The sequence below is a fragment of the Pistacia vera genome, unplaced genomic scaffold, assembly GCF_008641045.1.
Source record: "Pistacia vera cultivar Batoury unplaced genomic scaffold, PisVer_v2 Contig609, whole genome shotgun sequence".
NCBI classification, from domain to species: domain Eukaryota; kingdom Viridiplantae; phylum Streptophyta; class Magnoliopsida; order Sapindales; family Anacardiaceae; genus Pistacia; species Pistacia vera.
In genome coordinates, this window is record NW_022196456.1 from 487,737 (window position 1) to 505,108 (window position 17,372).

General features: G+C 37.2%; 1 protein-coding gene across 1 annotated transcript; it reads left to right on the plus strand.

Moving 5' to 3' along the window:
- The first annotated feature begins 13,013 nt into the window (after window positions 1-13,013).
- Window positions 13,014-17,134, plus strand: LOC116110633. The gene is made up of 4 exons (XM_031396852.1): window positions 13,014-13,124; window positions 15,874-16,043; window positions 16,768-16,851; window positions 17,014-17,134. Exons 1-4 carry the CDS (start codon window positions 13,014-13,016, stop codon window positions 17,132-17,134), a joined length of 486 nt encoding a protein of 161 aa, XP_031252712.1.
- The last annotated feature ends 238 nt before the right edge of the window (window positions 17,135-17,372 follow it).

A 17,372-nucleotide genomic window follows, 5' to 3' on the forward strand; every position in this document is an offset into this window, starting at 1 on the left:
TGGCTCACTCAGTGAGTTATTTTCCTGTATTTTACTTATGTGTTCCATGATGTATTGTATACGGATCGTTTAAGCATCTATTTTTTTTTTTTTAGGAGGTCGCTTAACATTGTTTTGTTTTAACAGATCACTTAGCGATATGTTAAAAAGAAAAAAGATTGTTTAAGAAAAATAGTTTTATGATGTTTGATAGATATTTATCATGTTGTTTCGATTTGATACATCATATTGATGAGGTTTTGACACTTATAAGGTTGCGACATAGCACTAATGGTGATATTTTGTATCTGCAGTATGCCATCACAGATGTGTCCTTTGGCCAAAACCTAGTAAGTAAATATGAGATGTTAATGAAAAAGGCCAATGGTAAGTGCAACAAGGGGGGCAAGCAGAAAAGATGGCTGCAAGGAGTTTGACAGTGTCCTTGCTGATTTTCGTTTTGATGAAGGATATGCGTATGTACGGGGGGAAAGGCCCAATATGGCAACAATTAGGCAAACATGAAAGAGTATACTACATTATGAAAATCAAGGATATGATTGATAACCGTCGTTTGGCTACTAGAGGGCTTGCTACAAATCCTTGATTGAAACCTGAATATTTGTTAGGAGAGAGGCAGTTAGACACAGAGATGCAGTGGCTGTGTACATTGTTCTCGTAGCTGTTGCAAGACAATAGGATGTTTCGACACTGGATAATGAACTATTAACGGGAAAGTGGCCACACAAGCGCGCTCCCATCCCGCAAATGACGCGAGGTAAATTTTGTATAAAACTTGCATAATTCAATTGTTCTATAAGCTGATTCTAATACTAATGTTTTCGTCCTATGTAGTGTTTTGTTACGAGCATATGCCTAATTTATTGAGTTCGACTGACCACCACTCCATGGATACTTGAACGACGATACAATGATATACTTTCAGGAGTGCTTGGCTTTGAGTGCTTCCACGGCATATAGATCCCTTAGTTACTACGGAAGGTATGCTTGTGATCACTAATCTGTACCAATTCTTGAGTAGCACTTCTTTTATTTTGTGTTTGTTGGTGATGTTGTGGGCATGGATCATTGGGTCTTGGCTGGTGTTGTCGGCCAAGTCTAATGTTTTTTTCATTATATGTTGTTTTCATTATTAATACAAATTCTGCTGATGACTGTTAGGATTGTGACATGCCATGGAAATTGTCAACCTTTTGACTGACCAGAACCTAACCCAAGTCATTGTTGATGTTGTTATCAACGGGTAAGAAGTTGACTGAGAGTTTTGTAGTTTATGTGAATTGCATTTCTTATATGGATATTGGGTTGTCTTGAATTGGATTAGTTGGTGCTATTAGACGTCAAGCTATTGATAATTGGGTTGTGGTGCATTAAATTACGTTATGTATGTTTTGTTGCCAGCCAAGTTGGATAATGTTGGAAGAATGCTATAGAAGAGACGAAGAGGTTGCTGCTACTGTGCTGCTTGATGCTGATGCTGAAGGGGTGCTGGATAATTTTGGAAGATGGGAAGTGGTTGAAGACAGTGATAAAGAGGGGGATGAGGCTGTCGATGTTGCTGTTATTTTAGGTTGCTTCAGGACATTTATTTCTTGTGTAATGTTGTATTTTCATGTAATTGACACATTTAGATTTACAAATGAGCAATTCAGTATTTCTTTCCCTTTTTGACTTTGGTTTATTTATGACTTGTTAATGAAATTAATATGTGTTGATGCAAATAGGTTGTCAAATTGAGGAGAAAAGATGAAATTAATACGTGTTGGGCATGATCGCTTAAGCGACGGATGATATTGCTTAAGCGATCAAGTGATCCTATACTAGATCATTTAAGCGAGATATGACATCACTTACGCTCATGGACTTTAGGATATTTTGACAGTGCCTTGGCCATGCTTGCTTAGTGATGTGTATCGCTTAAGCGACGAAGGCTAAAATGCACGATCGCCTAAGTGAGATCTAAATTGCTTAAGCGATCATGCACTTGAGGATGATCTTGATTCTGCTTTGGACTTGATCGCTTAAGCGATATCTAGTTACACTTAAGTGATAAAGGCTAAATATACTGGTCGTTTAAGCGAGACCTAGAATCGCTTAAACGATTATGCACTTGGGATTATCTTAATTCTACCTTTGACTGAATCGCTTAAGCGATGTTGGTATCGCTTAAACAACGAAGGCTAAATATACTGGATCACTTAAGCGAGACTCAAAATCTCTTAAGCGATTATGCACTTAGGGATGATTTGATCTGCCTTGGACTTCATCACTTAAGCGATGTTTGTATCGCTTAAGCGATGAAGGCTAAATATACTGGATCGCTTAAGCAAGCCCTGGAATCGCTTAATGATCGTGCATTTAGGGATGACTTGATTCTGCCTTGGACTTCATTGCTTAAGCAATATGGAGTATCGCTTAAGCGCCGAAGGCTAATATATTAGATCGTTAAGCGAGACTTGAAATTGTTTAGCAATCGTGCACTTGAGGATGATCTTATACTGCGTTGGACTTCTCGCTTAAGCGATGTATGGTATCGCTTAAGCGATGAAGACTTACGTATATGAATTGCTTAAGCAAGCGATGACATCGCTTGAGCGATCGTGCACTTAAGGATGATTTTGACAATAATTGGCCTTGGTTGTTTAAGCGATTTATGTTATCGATTAAGCGAAGAATGCTTATATACACTAGATCGCTTAAGCGATCATTTTTTTTTTTTTTTTTTTTTTGGATTATTTGACAACCCCATAGTGTAACATTAATGTTACCTTCGGACGTTCACAACTCATAAGATTCGGAGAAAAATAAGCAAATTAGCCTTGATTACTTAAGTGACATCAATTATTAACACATATTAAGGCTAATTAAGAAGGATTATTTGACAATCTAATTCCATCAACACATATTAAGGCCATGTAAGAATTATTAACGTTAATTTAATCGGCGGCATTCACACATCAAAATATAACAGCTACGATATATGATATACAACCGTTTGATACATGGATAATATCATAGCACACTAGTGTGACACGTTAGTAGAAACGTTATCCTTTCACAAATATGGATGTTATGATTAAATATAGAGCTAACCCATAATACGGAATATTTTTTCTCACTCAAATGTACACAATATCAAAAGATTGAGGAGAAAAGAAGCAAATTGGCCTTGGTCGCTTAAGCGACGTAGGCTATCGCTTAACAATCATGGCTTATCTATATTGGATCGCTTAAGCGAGATCTAAAATTGCTTAAGCGATTGTGTATTTGAGAATAATTATTCTAAGTACAAAATAAATTAGCCTTGATCGCTTAATTGATGTTAGATCTCACTTAAGCGATCTTGTACACATAAGTCATGATCGCTTAAGTGATAGACACATCGCTTAAGCAACAAGACAATTTTCTTTGTACTTGACTGTTCCTTTTCAAATTCAAGATCGCTTACGATCCTGTACAAATAAGTTGTGAATCGCTTAAGCGCCCAAAGCCATTTTTTTATACTGACTTTTTTTCTCAATTCAAGATCGCTTAAGTGATGTCATCTCTCGCTTAAGGGATCCTATCCCGATAAGCCGGGATCACTTAAGCGATAGACTATGTCGCTTAAGCGACCAAAGCCATTTTCTTTGTATTTTTGCTCCTTCTCAATTCAGAGATCGTTTAAGTGATGTCATCTATCGCTTACGATCCTGTACAATAGTCAAGATTGCTTAAGCGATAGACTACTTTGCTTAAGCACCAAGCCACGTGTCTTTGTACTTGATTATTCCATCTCAAATTCAAGATCGCTTAAGCGATGTCAGCTTTCGCTTAAGTGATCCTGTAAAATGCCCCAATGATCTTAGAAGCAGATACCTCTATAATATAAAACCCCTTTAAAAATTGCATAAAACCTTCTATAAAATTTTAAAGCTTTTGAAGATTTCTTTAGTCAAAAGTTCAAATGAAACTGAAAATTGCAGTAAGCTTGGGCTTGGTGCTGCTTTTACAGCTCACTCGTGACTAATTTAGTAATTGATTGATTTGACACGATAATTATTTGATAATATTTGTTTTGTTTGTCTTACTTTTTAGCAACAGTCAGTGCCTTATAGAGGTAATATGAGAATTTTACTTAAACCCTTTTTTAAATGGATGAAAATAAAATATTATTTTATGTAATACAATATAAAGATGATTTATCAAGGTAACAATTAATTGAAAACAACAAGTCTTCAACGACTGGCCTTGACAACTTTCTTGATTCACTAATAAGTCTTCAACGGTTCCTCGACAACTCTGTCGTTTTCATCATTCTTCTGATGGCAAGCTGGAAATACAATACATAAAACCAATTTAATGAACTACAAAAGATTGGCATACAGCCAAGAGAAAATAATAATTCATCAGATCGCTTAAGCAATCTACTGTTCACCAGATTTGATGAGCAACAAATCACTTAACATATTTCTGTAGCTTAGCAATCTGGTGTTCACCAGATCTGATCTGCAGCAGATCGCTTAAGCAATCTTTGGCCGCTTAAGCAATCTTTGGCCGCTTAAGTGATTTGCTATTAGATATGTAGATAACAGCTAATCGCTTAAGCGATCTAACGGCAGGTTGCTTGCTTGTTCTTCTAATTGATTCGAATCTAATTTTCTTGATCTGTATGTGATCGATTCTGGCAATTGCTTTTCTTGTGGCCAGGTTGCTACAGATTAAGCACTTATTCACTCTAGGAACCTCATGGTAGATGAAACATGCTTAACTCTTTTTCTCCATTTTCTGTCTTCTTGAATGGCGAATGAATGATAATGTCAACCAACTCTGGCGGCTCCACCCACTACTCTTCTGGAGGAACTGATATATCGTTTCTAATAAGCCAACATGTAGTGGTTTGCCATATAGAGAGGGGAGCAAAGTTCCATGTAAATTTTTGAACCAAAATCTGGCTTGTGTTGGTGTTTCGGTGCTGCTATGCATGAGGTAAGGTAAACGTTGAATGTCAACACTTTACGCGCAAGTTTACTAAGAAGGTTAACTAGAGCATCCAAACCATAGTCGTGCTGGAGAACTCTTGAGCATTGAGAGGATAGCAAATAGTACATTTGACAGTTCCATACATTCTTGCAATAATTTTTTAGCTAATAAAACAAGGATTTGGTAAATTATTTGACTCCGTATGACGCTCATGGAACCACCATGACAATGTCCTCTGGATTGCATAAAAAAGGGAAACAATTGGAATCTCTCTTTCTATTAACAACTTCGAATTTAGGACTTGGCTATGTTCGAGGTCATGACATCGACCTTCTTCCAAGAAAGTAAGCTCTACTCTTCGCTCGAAACCAACATCATGCTTAAATACTTAACACCTATCATCCTTGATTTGGATTTGTCAAAAGTGCTCCTCGACTCATCAACCGTTAGCTTTTGCTGCGACGTAGTATGTCTAAAGGAGCAACCACTTAAACTTTTGTTTTATGTTCTCGCCAAGTGCCTGAATCTGTGATGTGCTTAAGGGTAAATATGGCAATCCCTTTCTTTATAGAGTTGTGCCTATCGGATATTATGCACACTCATCACTATCAGGCACTATCGTAAGTAATTGCTTAAAAACCAAGTCCACAACTTGTCGTTCTCAAGTCAACCACACACCGTGCAAGGGGATATGTGTGATTCTCGCAGTCCTGTGTAATGGTCACCAATAATGTACCTCCATAATTTCCAATCAAAAGCACCATCAACACTAACACCTTTTTCATGTTTATAAAACCCCTTATAGCAGCACCATAAGTAACAAAAAATATTTAAACCTCATATTCATGTCCCACTTCAAAGTCGTCTTGCATTGGTTTGTCAACTCAAGCATTAATGGTACGCTTCTAATACTACGTACCCGGCTCTAGCGTGTTCCTCAAAAAATCTTGTGCATGTTGTCTCCCTTTCCAATATTTCTATAACTAACATCGCATCCCAACTCTATGTACACAAGTCTCTGAATGTCCTTAGGAGATGGACGTTTCCTTTCAACAAACTGACTTTTGACAAATTGTCCATACATGTATGTGTGTGCTTGCTCTTAATATGTCCCCACCCACATGTGTGCTCATGGGTATACGTGCTAACAATAATTTCTGGACTTCACCAACCTTCAACAATAAACCTGCCACTTGCCACTTCGGCAAGATATGAAACCGTCCACAGATGAATTAGACTTTTTGATGATGAACTCAAATTACCTCTCACGCAACAAGTTTTAGCTTCCACCACTCCCTCCCCACTTCCTTCTTGTTGTCAAATAAATACCCTAGGCGCAAGTCCGATCCATCAGAAAACATAAAGTGATTCACTAGTACCCCAGTTGCCGCCTCTGAACCTACATAAAAGACCATAGTGTTCTCTTCCTCACAAACTACACTTTCTACATAATCTATATTTAGGAATCTCTACATCTACAAGAACATGTCGGGTCCTCCTTATCCATATTTTCATTCTGCCCCACATGACCAACCTCATCTACAATGTCCTCCTCACCATCCAAATTACCGCCAACTCTTGATTTTTCAACAACAAATCAATACCCTCGCAGTTAAAATTAAAACCAACATTCTCCCCACCCAAATCACCGCCTACTCTTAAACCAACTTCCAAGTTTTTATCCACAACTGAAATCGTTAAAATGGGCCTTGAACCATCATCGACCACATCAAGCTATATAACTTCACATTTTCATCAGACATTAACACAACAGGGGTACCTTAAAATTTGCAAGAACTCTGCTTAAAACATACTTCATAACATAACACTACGGAGTAACTCAACCCACATCTTCTAATGATTCATCAATCAACCATCAAAACTAACTTCTGTACTCACACAATTGCTTTAACTTGTTTGCTCTTCCCAATCCACTTCCAGCAACTTTCTTCTTCCACCCACTTACCAAATATTAAACATCTAAAACAACTTGTCTCATGTCTATAATAGTCAAGTACCTATAATGCAAGAAAACAAAATAAATAATTGATATATTAGAGTTAAGATCTAACTCAACACCAATCAAATGCAGCCATTTATAGGACATCTTCCTATATGACAAAATGAAAATTCTACATCTTCAAAATGACCATAATATAGTCTATGCCTTAGGATTGATGTTTGTTGTGTGTGGTAAGGTTCAAGTAAAAATATCTCTATCAGTAAGGAGATGATAAATTGAACCTATTTGATATCTCCACATGATAAATAAACTTATTATAACATTTTCTAAGGAGAGGAAAAATAATCTTTTTATTTAAACTTTAGAAAAAATAAAATAAAGATGTAAGGAATGGAAAGAAAAAAGTCAAATCAAAAGGAGTGGTTTAAAACTCAACCGAGGGAACTCGGTAAAGTTGGCCTCGGTTGACACAGTTTATCGGTTTGATCGGCAGTCAAACCTGATGACAAAAAAATTTAAATTGCAATACACCCTTAAAAATACTGAAGTCCATTAGGTTTGAAATTTAGTAAATACACCCCAAATAAATCAGTCGACATGTTGGTTGTAGAAAACACCCCAAATGGAACTCCAATCGTCCCTGAGTCCATTCCCCTTAAAATATACCCAAGATTTGTTGAAATAGTGGTGATTCAGACCAGATCTCACCGACGCCGACATCGGCATTCCAGCTAGATCTCACCGAAGCCAGCGTCGACAACCTACCCCAAAATTACTTCCCCTCTTCCTGCCAATTTTGTTGATTTCTAGTCGATTTACTCACCGAAAATCAACTTCGTCCCACCATTGCCTCACCGACACTCTCTCTTCAAAAGCCCCAACATCCCGCCTTAATTGTTCGTTGATCATCATCGAATTCTAGGGTTTTGGATAAATGGAAAAAAGTAAATCCAACCCATCAAGCTTCCGATTCTCATAAACCGGCCAAGCTAAGCCAAGTTTTAAAACATTGATCAAAAGTATTAGTTATTAAGATTAAGAGATATTATTTTATAAAATTAAATTAACTTTAAATAATATTATAATTTATATGTAAGTATTTTTATAATTTTATATTCACATATCATACATGTAAATTTAAAATGATGTATTGATATATAATAAATCATTGCATCCCTCGATAAACTAGCTTTTTTTTTTTTTGTTTTTTTTTCAATAATACATAAACAATTACATATGTAATGTAATACATTACAACATTAATTTGTCTGAAGATAATCATCTCTATCACATTTATATATTGCTCATCACGGAACTAATCCAGTTTTACATTCTATTCATACAAATAATATAGCATTATCTACTTAAAATGCCTTTTCCCCATTCTCCAACTATTCATTTCAGAGCGCAAAATGCCACACTGCCTGCGTCAATTGGGATTTGCGAATCAAGACAATGAATTTTCCCTATCGAATCGTTTGAGCTATTCAATTTCAGCGAGTTGTTCGGGTAAAAAACTTTATATCGTGTGAAAAAGTGGTGTTCTCTTGTCCAACCTGATATTTTCTTCCTTTTCCATTTTATGCCTGCACCAATCAATGGAAGACATGTCTCAATTTTGTTATTGGTTCAGACTTTCTCATATGTGGGATTAAATGTCGCAAACAATGCAAATGGGAGGGGACCAGTAAAAATGAATTTACCAAGCTAAGAGCCGTCAAGAGCTTGATTAGCAAACTTGGTGCTTTTCTCTGCTTTCTGCGGTTCATCTCTTGGGTAGTTTGCTGGCCTTCAGTACTTGAACAGATTGGTTTGGACCGTCATCGCTCGTCTGCCACTGATTCATCTACCCAGGTCTATATTTCTAGTGTGCGCCTTCCTGGATTTCTTCTGTCCTCCTGTATTTAATTGAGTTATATTCTAAGCTTCCATATGAACCATATACAGAGCTGTGTCCCGTGTGATTCCGTCATTCAGATCTTCCAAAGGCATATTTCCTTCCAATGCTCGAACTATCTGCTCTATGGGAGTTGCAAAGGGGTCACAGGACAGCATAGGGTTCAATATTCCGATCAATTCCAAAATCAGTTTTGTTTTAATGAAATCAATTTGTCAAACTACTGGTCATTGGAATCAAATATTGATTATTTTGTTAACTTGCCACTTTGAAATAGATTGAGACTGAAAGAATTGGTTACTTGTAACAAATGAAAAATAACTTGATTATACTGAGAGAACTTGAGAAACTTATTTAATTAGAGCTAAAGCAGTTTGTGAAAGTACCTGGCTCATTCGTGGACGACGCCTTGCTGAATGACGTACAGAAGCAGCAGCACAAGCAACCATTCGAGCCATTCAGTGGAGTCATACTCCTTCAACTTTGGTCAACAAGAGGCCCAAAGTTGCCCTCTTCCAAAGCTTGAGCGACAAAGGTTTTGCCTAAAATCATAATGGTTTCAGTAATTTTTCCTGAATAACTTTTACAACTAGAGACAAAAGCCCCCAGTTCCATGGATATGTAGAAAAGGTTCACTTCATTGTTTGTACAAGATTTTATCCTAGTACATATAGAAATACAGCATCTACAAATAATTATCAAGGCTCCAATGCATAGAAGACATCAAAGGTTTTATCTAGAGTGAAAATTGCATGTGCTTATCAGAGTTACATGCAGTTGGAAACTCAATCTCTTTCTGCAAAAGTTCATACTATTTTGCCTTAACAGGCCATACCTAAATTTATCCACTGATCATGGACCTGAAAGTAATGAATCAGCAAAATCCTGTAATGAACAGCATAAAACACTGCCACAACTATTAATTATTTTCCAAGTTTTATAAGTGACTTGTCCCCTTAATATTTCTCCACTATCTATGACCACGAATTTCCTAGAGGACCTGCACAAAATAGATTTAGTCCTGTTAAACAACTGGAGCTCATTTAAGAATACATACCCAGTCAACCATGCTATCATCTCAAAGGAAGGATTTCTGAAAGGCCGAAGCCCATAATCAACTCCAGTAGCAGAACCCCAAAGAGAAACTGATTTTCAGTGAGCTTCCCAGATGCAGCTACCCGGAGCAAGTAACTGCATTTTGTGATGTTCGTGAGAGGTGACAGAGAGGATTGGTTCAAGACAATATAAGTAATTTATTTGGTGAATGCTAGCAAGTAGTTATTACAAATGAAACAAAATGTTACCAAAAGTTCCCATAACTCGAGTAGAGACATGAGTATCAGTATCTAATGAATCTTAGCAGCTCAAATCAATCAGCCACCTGAGTGAAAGAAACGAGTAAATGAGGCGGCTGTGAGTGAGAATGAAAAAGGGTTCGTTTGTGTTATACGAGGAAACTTAACTGAAATGCCTTCTCAAGTTTCAAGAAAATAACCTTGAAAAGGTTTTTGATTTTTTTTTTTTTTTTTTTTTTTTGTTCTAAAAATCTGACTGGCACACTTTAAGTGTAACTAAACATGCAAAAGAGGCTAGAGTAAAATGATTGCAATGTATATGACTAATAGTCTAATTAGTTGAAATTCGTTTAAATTTTGAAAATTAAAAGACGAAACCTCAATTCAAAATCTATTAATCGAAGGAGGCCACCTAAGAAAAGCGACCGATGAAAACTCCCTATCTTTGCGATTTTCAGTGATTTAAGTTCCCGATTTCTGACAAATATTTGCTGTTTAATCTTCGTTTCCTTATTAGTTACACAAAAATCCATGGCTAACATTAACAAATCGGAGGAAAACCCAACCCCACTCCAAATTTTAGAGTCTGACGGCGGTGGCTATCCAAAGATTGTCAAAGAAGGCGCTTCGGTGGATCTTCTGATGAGTGAAGGTGGTCCAACGACAGAGGACATGACAACGACACAAGAACAGTCAGCAAAATCCGAAAATGGTTTTGGAGAGGAGGACGTTAGCGCAAATTCAGGCGAGGAGAGGAAGAAGATGAAGAAAAGGTACATTTCTCACCATTTGATGAAAAAACTATTTGTTGGTACAAATTTGGGGGATATTTAGTTGGTTTTGATTGTTACAGTGGTTGTGGCATTTTGTCGAGCAATTGGCGAGCATCGGGGGAGTGCCTTTGTTTGGGTTCCAGAGGATGGGGGAAGGCGAGGGAAGCGGTAAGGAGGTTGTTTGTGGGAGGTTGGAGAGCTAGGGATGGCAGGAGGGGGTGGAATAAGGGGCTTTGTGCGTGACTAGCCTTACAATATGTAGGGCCGCTCCCAGCCGCCCCCTCCCCAAAATAAAATTCCAGCCCTTCCTGCCATCTCCAACCATCTCTAGCCATCAAACTTGCCACAATAGCCTCTGTAGGGCCTGCATTGGCTTCCCTGGTCCTCTCAAAGCTAAAAATACCCACTCCCGGATGCCTTCAAAGCCTATATCCCCCAGATTGACAGCCTATTGGTTGTTTTGGTTTCTTTTTTTACTAATGTTTAGTTTATATTCATTGTGCAGTGTTTCCGAAGCATAAATTATAAAGACTATGTGTTGGAGGTTGTAATCGATAGGATACCATACTTCCCCATAAGGGTGATGATTAGGTTGAGTTGGCAAGTGTTTATGAGAATAAAGGAGATTTTAGGTGAACAAAAGAAAGGTATGGACCAATTCAAAGATAGTTGTTTTGGTCATTTTGTGGACATAAAAGACAATTGAATAAGGCGTTCTGGGGACAGGCAACACATTGTATGTTGCTGCACTCAGTTAAAAAAAAAAAAAAAAAAAAAAAAAAAAAAATGTGGCTCATGGTGGATGGGAAGCCACTACGTTTTGGGATGATAGAATTTTCCTTGATGATAGGCCTAAGATGTGGGGCATTTCCATAAGCGGAAGAGGAAGAGAGAACAAAGAAGAGTATGGCAGTTGAAAACTTTGTTAGAAAGGTTTTACGATACGTGATTTAGATGAGAGGTTAGGAAAAGATGGGTATACCTCTTCAGAGAAGTTTAAGATGTGTCTCGTATGGTTCTTGCATTTCATCCTAATGGCTTGTGACTCAACAAAAGCCATTAATATGGATTGGGTGTGGTTTGCAAGCAACCAAGAGTTCTTTAATGCTTATTCGTGGAGAAGGTTATCATTTTAGCTAACCATTGAGTCTCTGTGCAGAAAAGACACGGAGATAAAGCACCGCCAATATGTCGAGAATGAGAGACCGAGCACTTACAATTTGTTTGGCTTCCCATAGGTAATGCAGGTAAATATTAATAGTTTTTTGTTATATTTTTTGTATTATATGTGTTTTAATTATGATATGTACTATTTTTTTTAAATGTTGGCTTGGATGTATGAGGTCGTCCTTGTCCTGGAGGGGGGGAGGGGGCAAGGAGACTTTGGATGAGCCACCGCAATTTCCTAGGATGTTGAGTGGCACATCAAGAAGTGTGTGCCCATTAGGACTATGACAAAATAAAAATGGAAATTCAAACGGCTCAAGTAAGATTAAATGATTAATCTTTTGAATATGTACTTGTTTTTAAATGTGACTTAAATTTGATTGATTTTTTTCTTATTGCAGGGAGTCATCCATCCCTTCCTCACCCCTACCAAGGGTGAATTAGGAGCGGAGTATGTTACATCATTCGTGCCACTGGACAATGTAACAGATGAGGGGATAGACCGCCTAATGCAGGACCTAGAAGGGGGGTCATGCATTTGAATGCAGCTACAAGGCCACTACTTGAGTATGTGTTTGAGGCCGAGGAGGATGAAGCTTCAATCAGCAAGAAGGAGAGGAAAAAGAGGTTCGTACGCCTCTACCCAATTGACAAACTGGTGCAGCAAGTACCGATTTCCTGAGGCGTCAGGAGAATAAGGTGGTTGACCTCGTAAACAGTCTCTTTGATAGTTTTATAACCGTTGTTTATGAGAGGTTTGAGAAGATAGAATACTTGATGAAAAGGGTGGAGGAGAAAGTTGATAGGGTATTAAAAGTGGTTGAAGTGCAACCTCAACATAGAAGAGAGAGCCGAAAGAGTAAGCACGTAATATCTCCTTACATGGCAGTAACGTATGGAAAGAAGAAGAGAACGAAGAAAAAAATGAGGAAGTCCATGAAAGTGGAGAAGTGAAAATGGCAAAGGGTAAGGAGGAAGGCAGAGGAGGTGGGGAAGTGAGAATGGAAGAGGGTGAGGAGGAAGGCGGAGGAAGTGGGATAGTGAAAAGGAAGGAGGGTGAAGAGGAAGTGGGAAAGTGAAAATAGAGGAGTTAAAGGTTGATTTGTACAAGTCAATAGATAAGGAAAAGAAAAAACTATTCTATGCCTATTACAATGAGAAAGGAAGTGATGGTTGTGTGAAGTGCAAGACCGGGGATTATCCCTAGGAGTGGTTTAAAAAGATGTTGACAATGGGAATATGGCTTGTAACGCCCACTTTGAGGTATGTCATTTATATATGCTTATTGGCCCTTAATGTTGTTCGTTTGTCCTTGGTTAAGTTTGTATATTGTGAATAATGCTTGGTTGCCCTGAATTTGGTGAAGGATTGGCGAAATTAGAGAATAATAGACTTCACCGGGGCGAAGAATAAGCCTAGTCGCGGCAACGTACGCTCTGTAATTTTTCATTGGGGCGAAGAGCTGGCTGAATTTCTTGGGAAGTTTCTAGAGTATTTTTCCATAGGGATAAAGTGACCATTCTACACCTAATTAGCAGGAAAAGTGGGGAGTGAAAAGTAAAAAATTTCATAGAGAATGCATTGGAAGTGGGGGTGTATTTGTAAAGAATTAAAGTACAAAGATGGAATTTTCAAGAAAGTGTAAGGGCAAAATGGGAAAGAATGTGTATTTATATGAGATAGTAAGGGTTTATTTTTACAAACCCTCCCATTCTTTACACCCCATAGACCACTTCCACTCTCCATTTCTCTCATCTTTTCATCAAATTCCCAAGGAAGATTTAAGGTCTTTTTGTTGGATTTTGATAGAGATTTGATCCTAAGCATCAAAATGTAAGGATTCTTGTTATAAATATGAGATTGATTTGTGTAAGTGTTGAATTGTTATAAAGTTTATGCTTAGGGTTTGAGAGAAAGAACAAGTCTACCAAAGATAGAGGGATTCTTGTGGACTTACTCAAGCACATGGTAAGTAAATCCAACCCAAGCTAAGCTTCAAGTAATCAATTTGTGTAGAGATTTTATATGCATGTATATGCTTATAATTTTGAGATTGATTATTGAGAATGATGTTTTGATGAGTAGATGGCTTTTTATGAGTTGATTTAAGCCATGAGAAGTGGAGTTGATATTATGGTGACCAAGTGTAGTTTGGTTGAATTTAGAAAGAATTTGAGTAGAATATTTGAAGTGTGTTTCCTGACAAGGTTTAACTTTATTATAGAGGAGTTTTACTCCAAGAATGGATGGTTGAAGAAAGAAGTAGAAATTTACTAAAGATAGTATTTGGGTATGCATGCATGTTGTTTGATGAAATGCCTAAGAGAAGTGCATGTATGAGTAGAGATAACCTTACTTTGTGCAACATTACATATTTGCATTACTTGTTTGCACTTAGAAAGAATTATAAGCATGAGCCATCCACATGCATATATTTGCATATGTATAAGACTTTAAAGAAAGAATAAAGAATTTTAAGAATAAAGAGAAAGAAAGAAAGAAAAGTGCTAAAGAAGAAAAAAGAACAGGTTATTGCGATGAAGAACCCGCGGGTGACAAGAAGAAGAAATTCCCACATACACACCGCCTTAAGTGAACGGCCTAAGAAGAAGAAGAATTTGTACAGCCCGTAAGAGTGTATGTGGATGAGGGTTGTACCAAGAAGAAGTTCCTACATGTACGCCACCTTAATTGAGTGGCCTAAGAAGAAGAAAGATTTGTACAGTCCACAAGAGTGTATGTAGATGAGGACTGTACTCACTCACACGGCCAGGGTTCCGAATCATGCATCAATCGAGTCCGATCGGCAAAGAATAATAAAGAATGGGAAAGAAGAAGAATAAGAATGAGAAAGCATGAGCAAGCAAGAAAAGAAAAGAAATAAAAGAAAAGAGAGAGCAAGAAAGAAAAGAAACAGAATAAGAAAAAGAAAAAGAACAGAAGAAAAAAAAATGCATTTCTTTGAATTACCGCATGTGCATCTCATCCATGCATGTTACCATGATTTCCATCATGGTTAGTGAGAATAAGAAAGAAAGAATGGTGAGAATAAAAAAGAATAGAGAGAAATAGAAAGAAAGAACAAAGAAAGTTAGAATGGAAGAACTGTGAGAAGTAAAAACAATAAAAAAAAAAAGAGAGAACAAGTGAGAATGAAGAAGAAAAAGAATAGAGTAAAGAAAGAACTCACGAGTAAGTTGTGGGGATGTCAGAGTAAAGGATTTACTTATTGAGCCATTAGTGCTCACCCCGTTGTTTCTCCTTATTTTACAGGAAATAGGTGAGAAACAGTCGGATGGACGTCGAGAAGCGGAGAGACATGGCATTACTATTCACCATTATCAAAGTTCTTGTATATTTTATTTTGCTATGTACAGAATAATATTTTATAGGAACTATATGTTAAATAAAGAAAAAAATTTGGGCCCATTATTTTTCATATGATATGTACATATGTTTTTCATAGTATAATTTCCTAGTATACTAGTTAAGAAAGAAGTTATTACATGGCTCGACGACTCAGTGAGTTATTTTCCTGTATTTTTACTTATGTGTTCCATGATGTATTGTATACTGAATCGTTTAAGCGATCTATTTTTTTTTTTTTTAGGAGGTCGCTTAAACAATTTGTTTTGTTTTAACAGATCACTTAAGCGATATGTTAAAAAAAGAAAAAAGATTGTTTAAGAAAAAATAGTTTTATGATGTTTGAATAGATATTTATCATGTTGTTTCGATTTGATACATCATATTGATGAGGTATTGACACTTATAAGGTTGCGACATAGCACTAATGGTGATATTTTGTATCTGCAGTATGCCATCACAGATGTGTCCTTTGGCCAAAACCTAGTAAGTAAATATGAGATGTTAATGAAAAAGGCCAATGGTGAAGGTGCAACAAGGGGGGGCAAGCAGAAAAGAATGGCTGCAAAGGAGTTTGACAGTGTCCTTGCTGATTTTCGTTTTGATGAGAGGATGATGCAGTATGTACGGGGGGAAAGGCCCAAATATGGCAACAATTAGGCAAACATGAAAAGAGTATACTACATTATGAAAATCAAGGATATGAATTGGATAACCGTCGTTTGGCTACTAGAGGAGGGCTTGCTACAAATCCTTGATTGAAACCTGAATATTTGTTAGGAGAGGCAGTTAGACACAGAGATGCAGTGGCTGTGTACATTGTTCTCGTAGCTGTTGCAAGACAATAGGATGTTTCGACACTTGGATAATGAACTATTAACGGGAAAGTGGCCACACAAGCGCGCTCCCATCCCGGCAAATGACGCGAGGTAAATTTTGTATAAAACTTGCATAATTCAATTGTTCTATAAGCTGATTCTAATACTAATGTTTTCGTCCTATTGTAGTGTTGATTACGAGGCATATGCACTAAAATTTATTGAGTTCGACATGACCACCACTCCAATGGATAGCTTGAACGACGATACAATGAGTAACTTTCAGGAGTGCTTGGCTTTGAGTGCTTCCACGGGCATATAGATCCCTTAGTTACTACGGAAGGTATGCTTGTGATCACTAATCTGTACCAATTCTTGATGTAGCACTTCTTTTATTTTGTGTTTGTTGGTGATGTTGTGGGCATGGATCATTGGGTCATTGGCTGGTGTTGTCGGCCAAGTCTAATGTTGTTTTCATTATAATGTTGTTTTCATTATTAATACAAATTCTGCTGATGACTGTTAGGATTGTGAAGCATGCCATGGAAATTGTCAACCTTTTGACTGACCAGAACCTAACCCAAGTCATTGTTGATGTTGTTATCAACGGGTAAGAAAGTTGGACTGAGAGTTTTGTAGTTTATGTGAATTGCATTTCTTATATGGATAATTGGGTTGTCTTGAATTGGATTAGTTGGTGCTATTAGACGTCAAGCTATTGATAATTGGGTTGTGGTGCATTAAATTACGTTATGTATGTTTTGTTGCCAAGGCCAAAGTTGGATAATGTTGGAAGGAATGCTATAGAAGAAGACGAAGAGGTTGCTGCTACTGTTGCTGATGCTGATGCTGAAGGGGTGCTGGATAATTTTGGAAGATGGGGAAGTGGTTGAAGACAGTGATAAAGAGGGGGGATGGAGGCTGTCGATGTTGCTGTTATTTTAGGTTGCTTCAGGACATTTATTTCTTGTGTATAATGTTGTATTTTCATGTAATTGACACATTTTAGATTTACAAATGAGCAATTCAGTATTTCTTTCCCTTTTTTGACTTTGAGTTTATTTATGATCTTGTTAAATGAAATTAATATGTGTTGATGCAAATAGGTTGTCAAATTGAGGAGAAAAGATG

What these genes read in the sequence shown, in the direction of transcription:
- LOC116110633 (XM_031396852.1), top strand. Translation starts at nt 13,014, where the DNA reads ATGGCAAAGGGTAAGGAGGAAGGCAGAGGAGGTGGGGAAGTGAGAATG. An exon ending in GGAAGGAGGGTGAAGAGGAA is followed by an intron (nt 13,125 to 15,873) that starts GTGGGAAAGTGA and finishes TTGTATCTGCAG; the next exon opens with TATGCCATCACAGATGTGTC. An exon ending in GTTGATGTTGTTATCAACGG is followed by an intron (nt 16,852 to 17,013) that starts GTAAGAAAGTTG and finishes TTTGTTGCCAAG; the next exon opens with GCCAAAGTTGGATAATGTTG.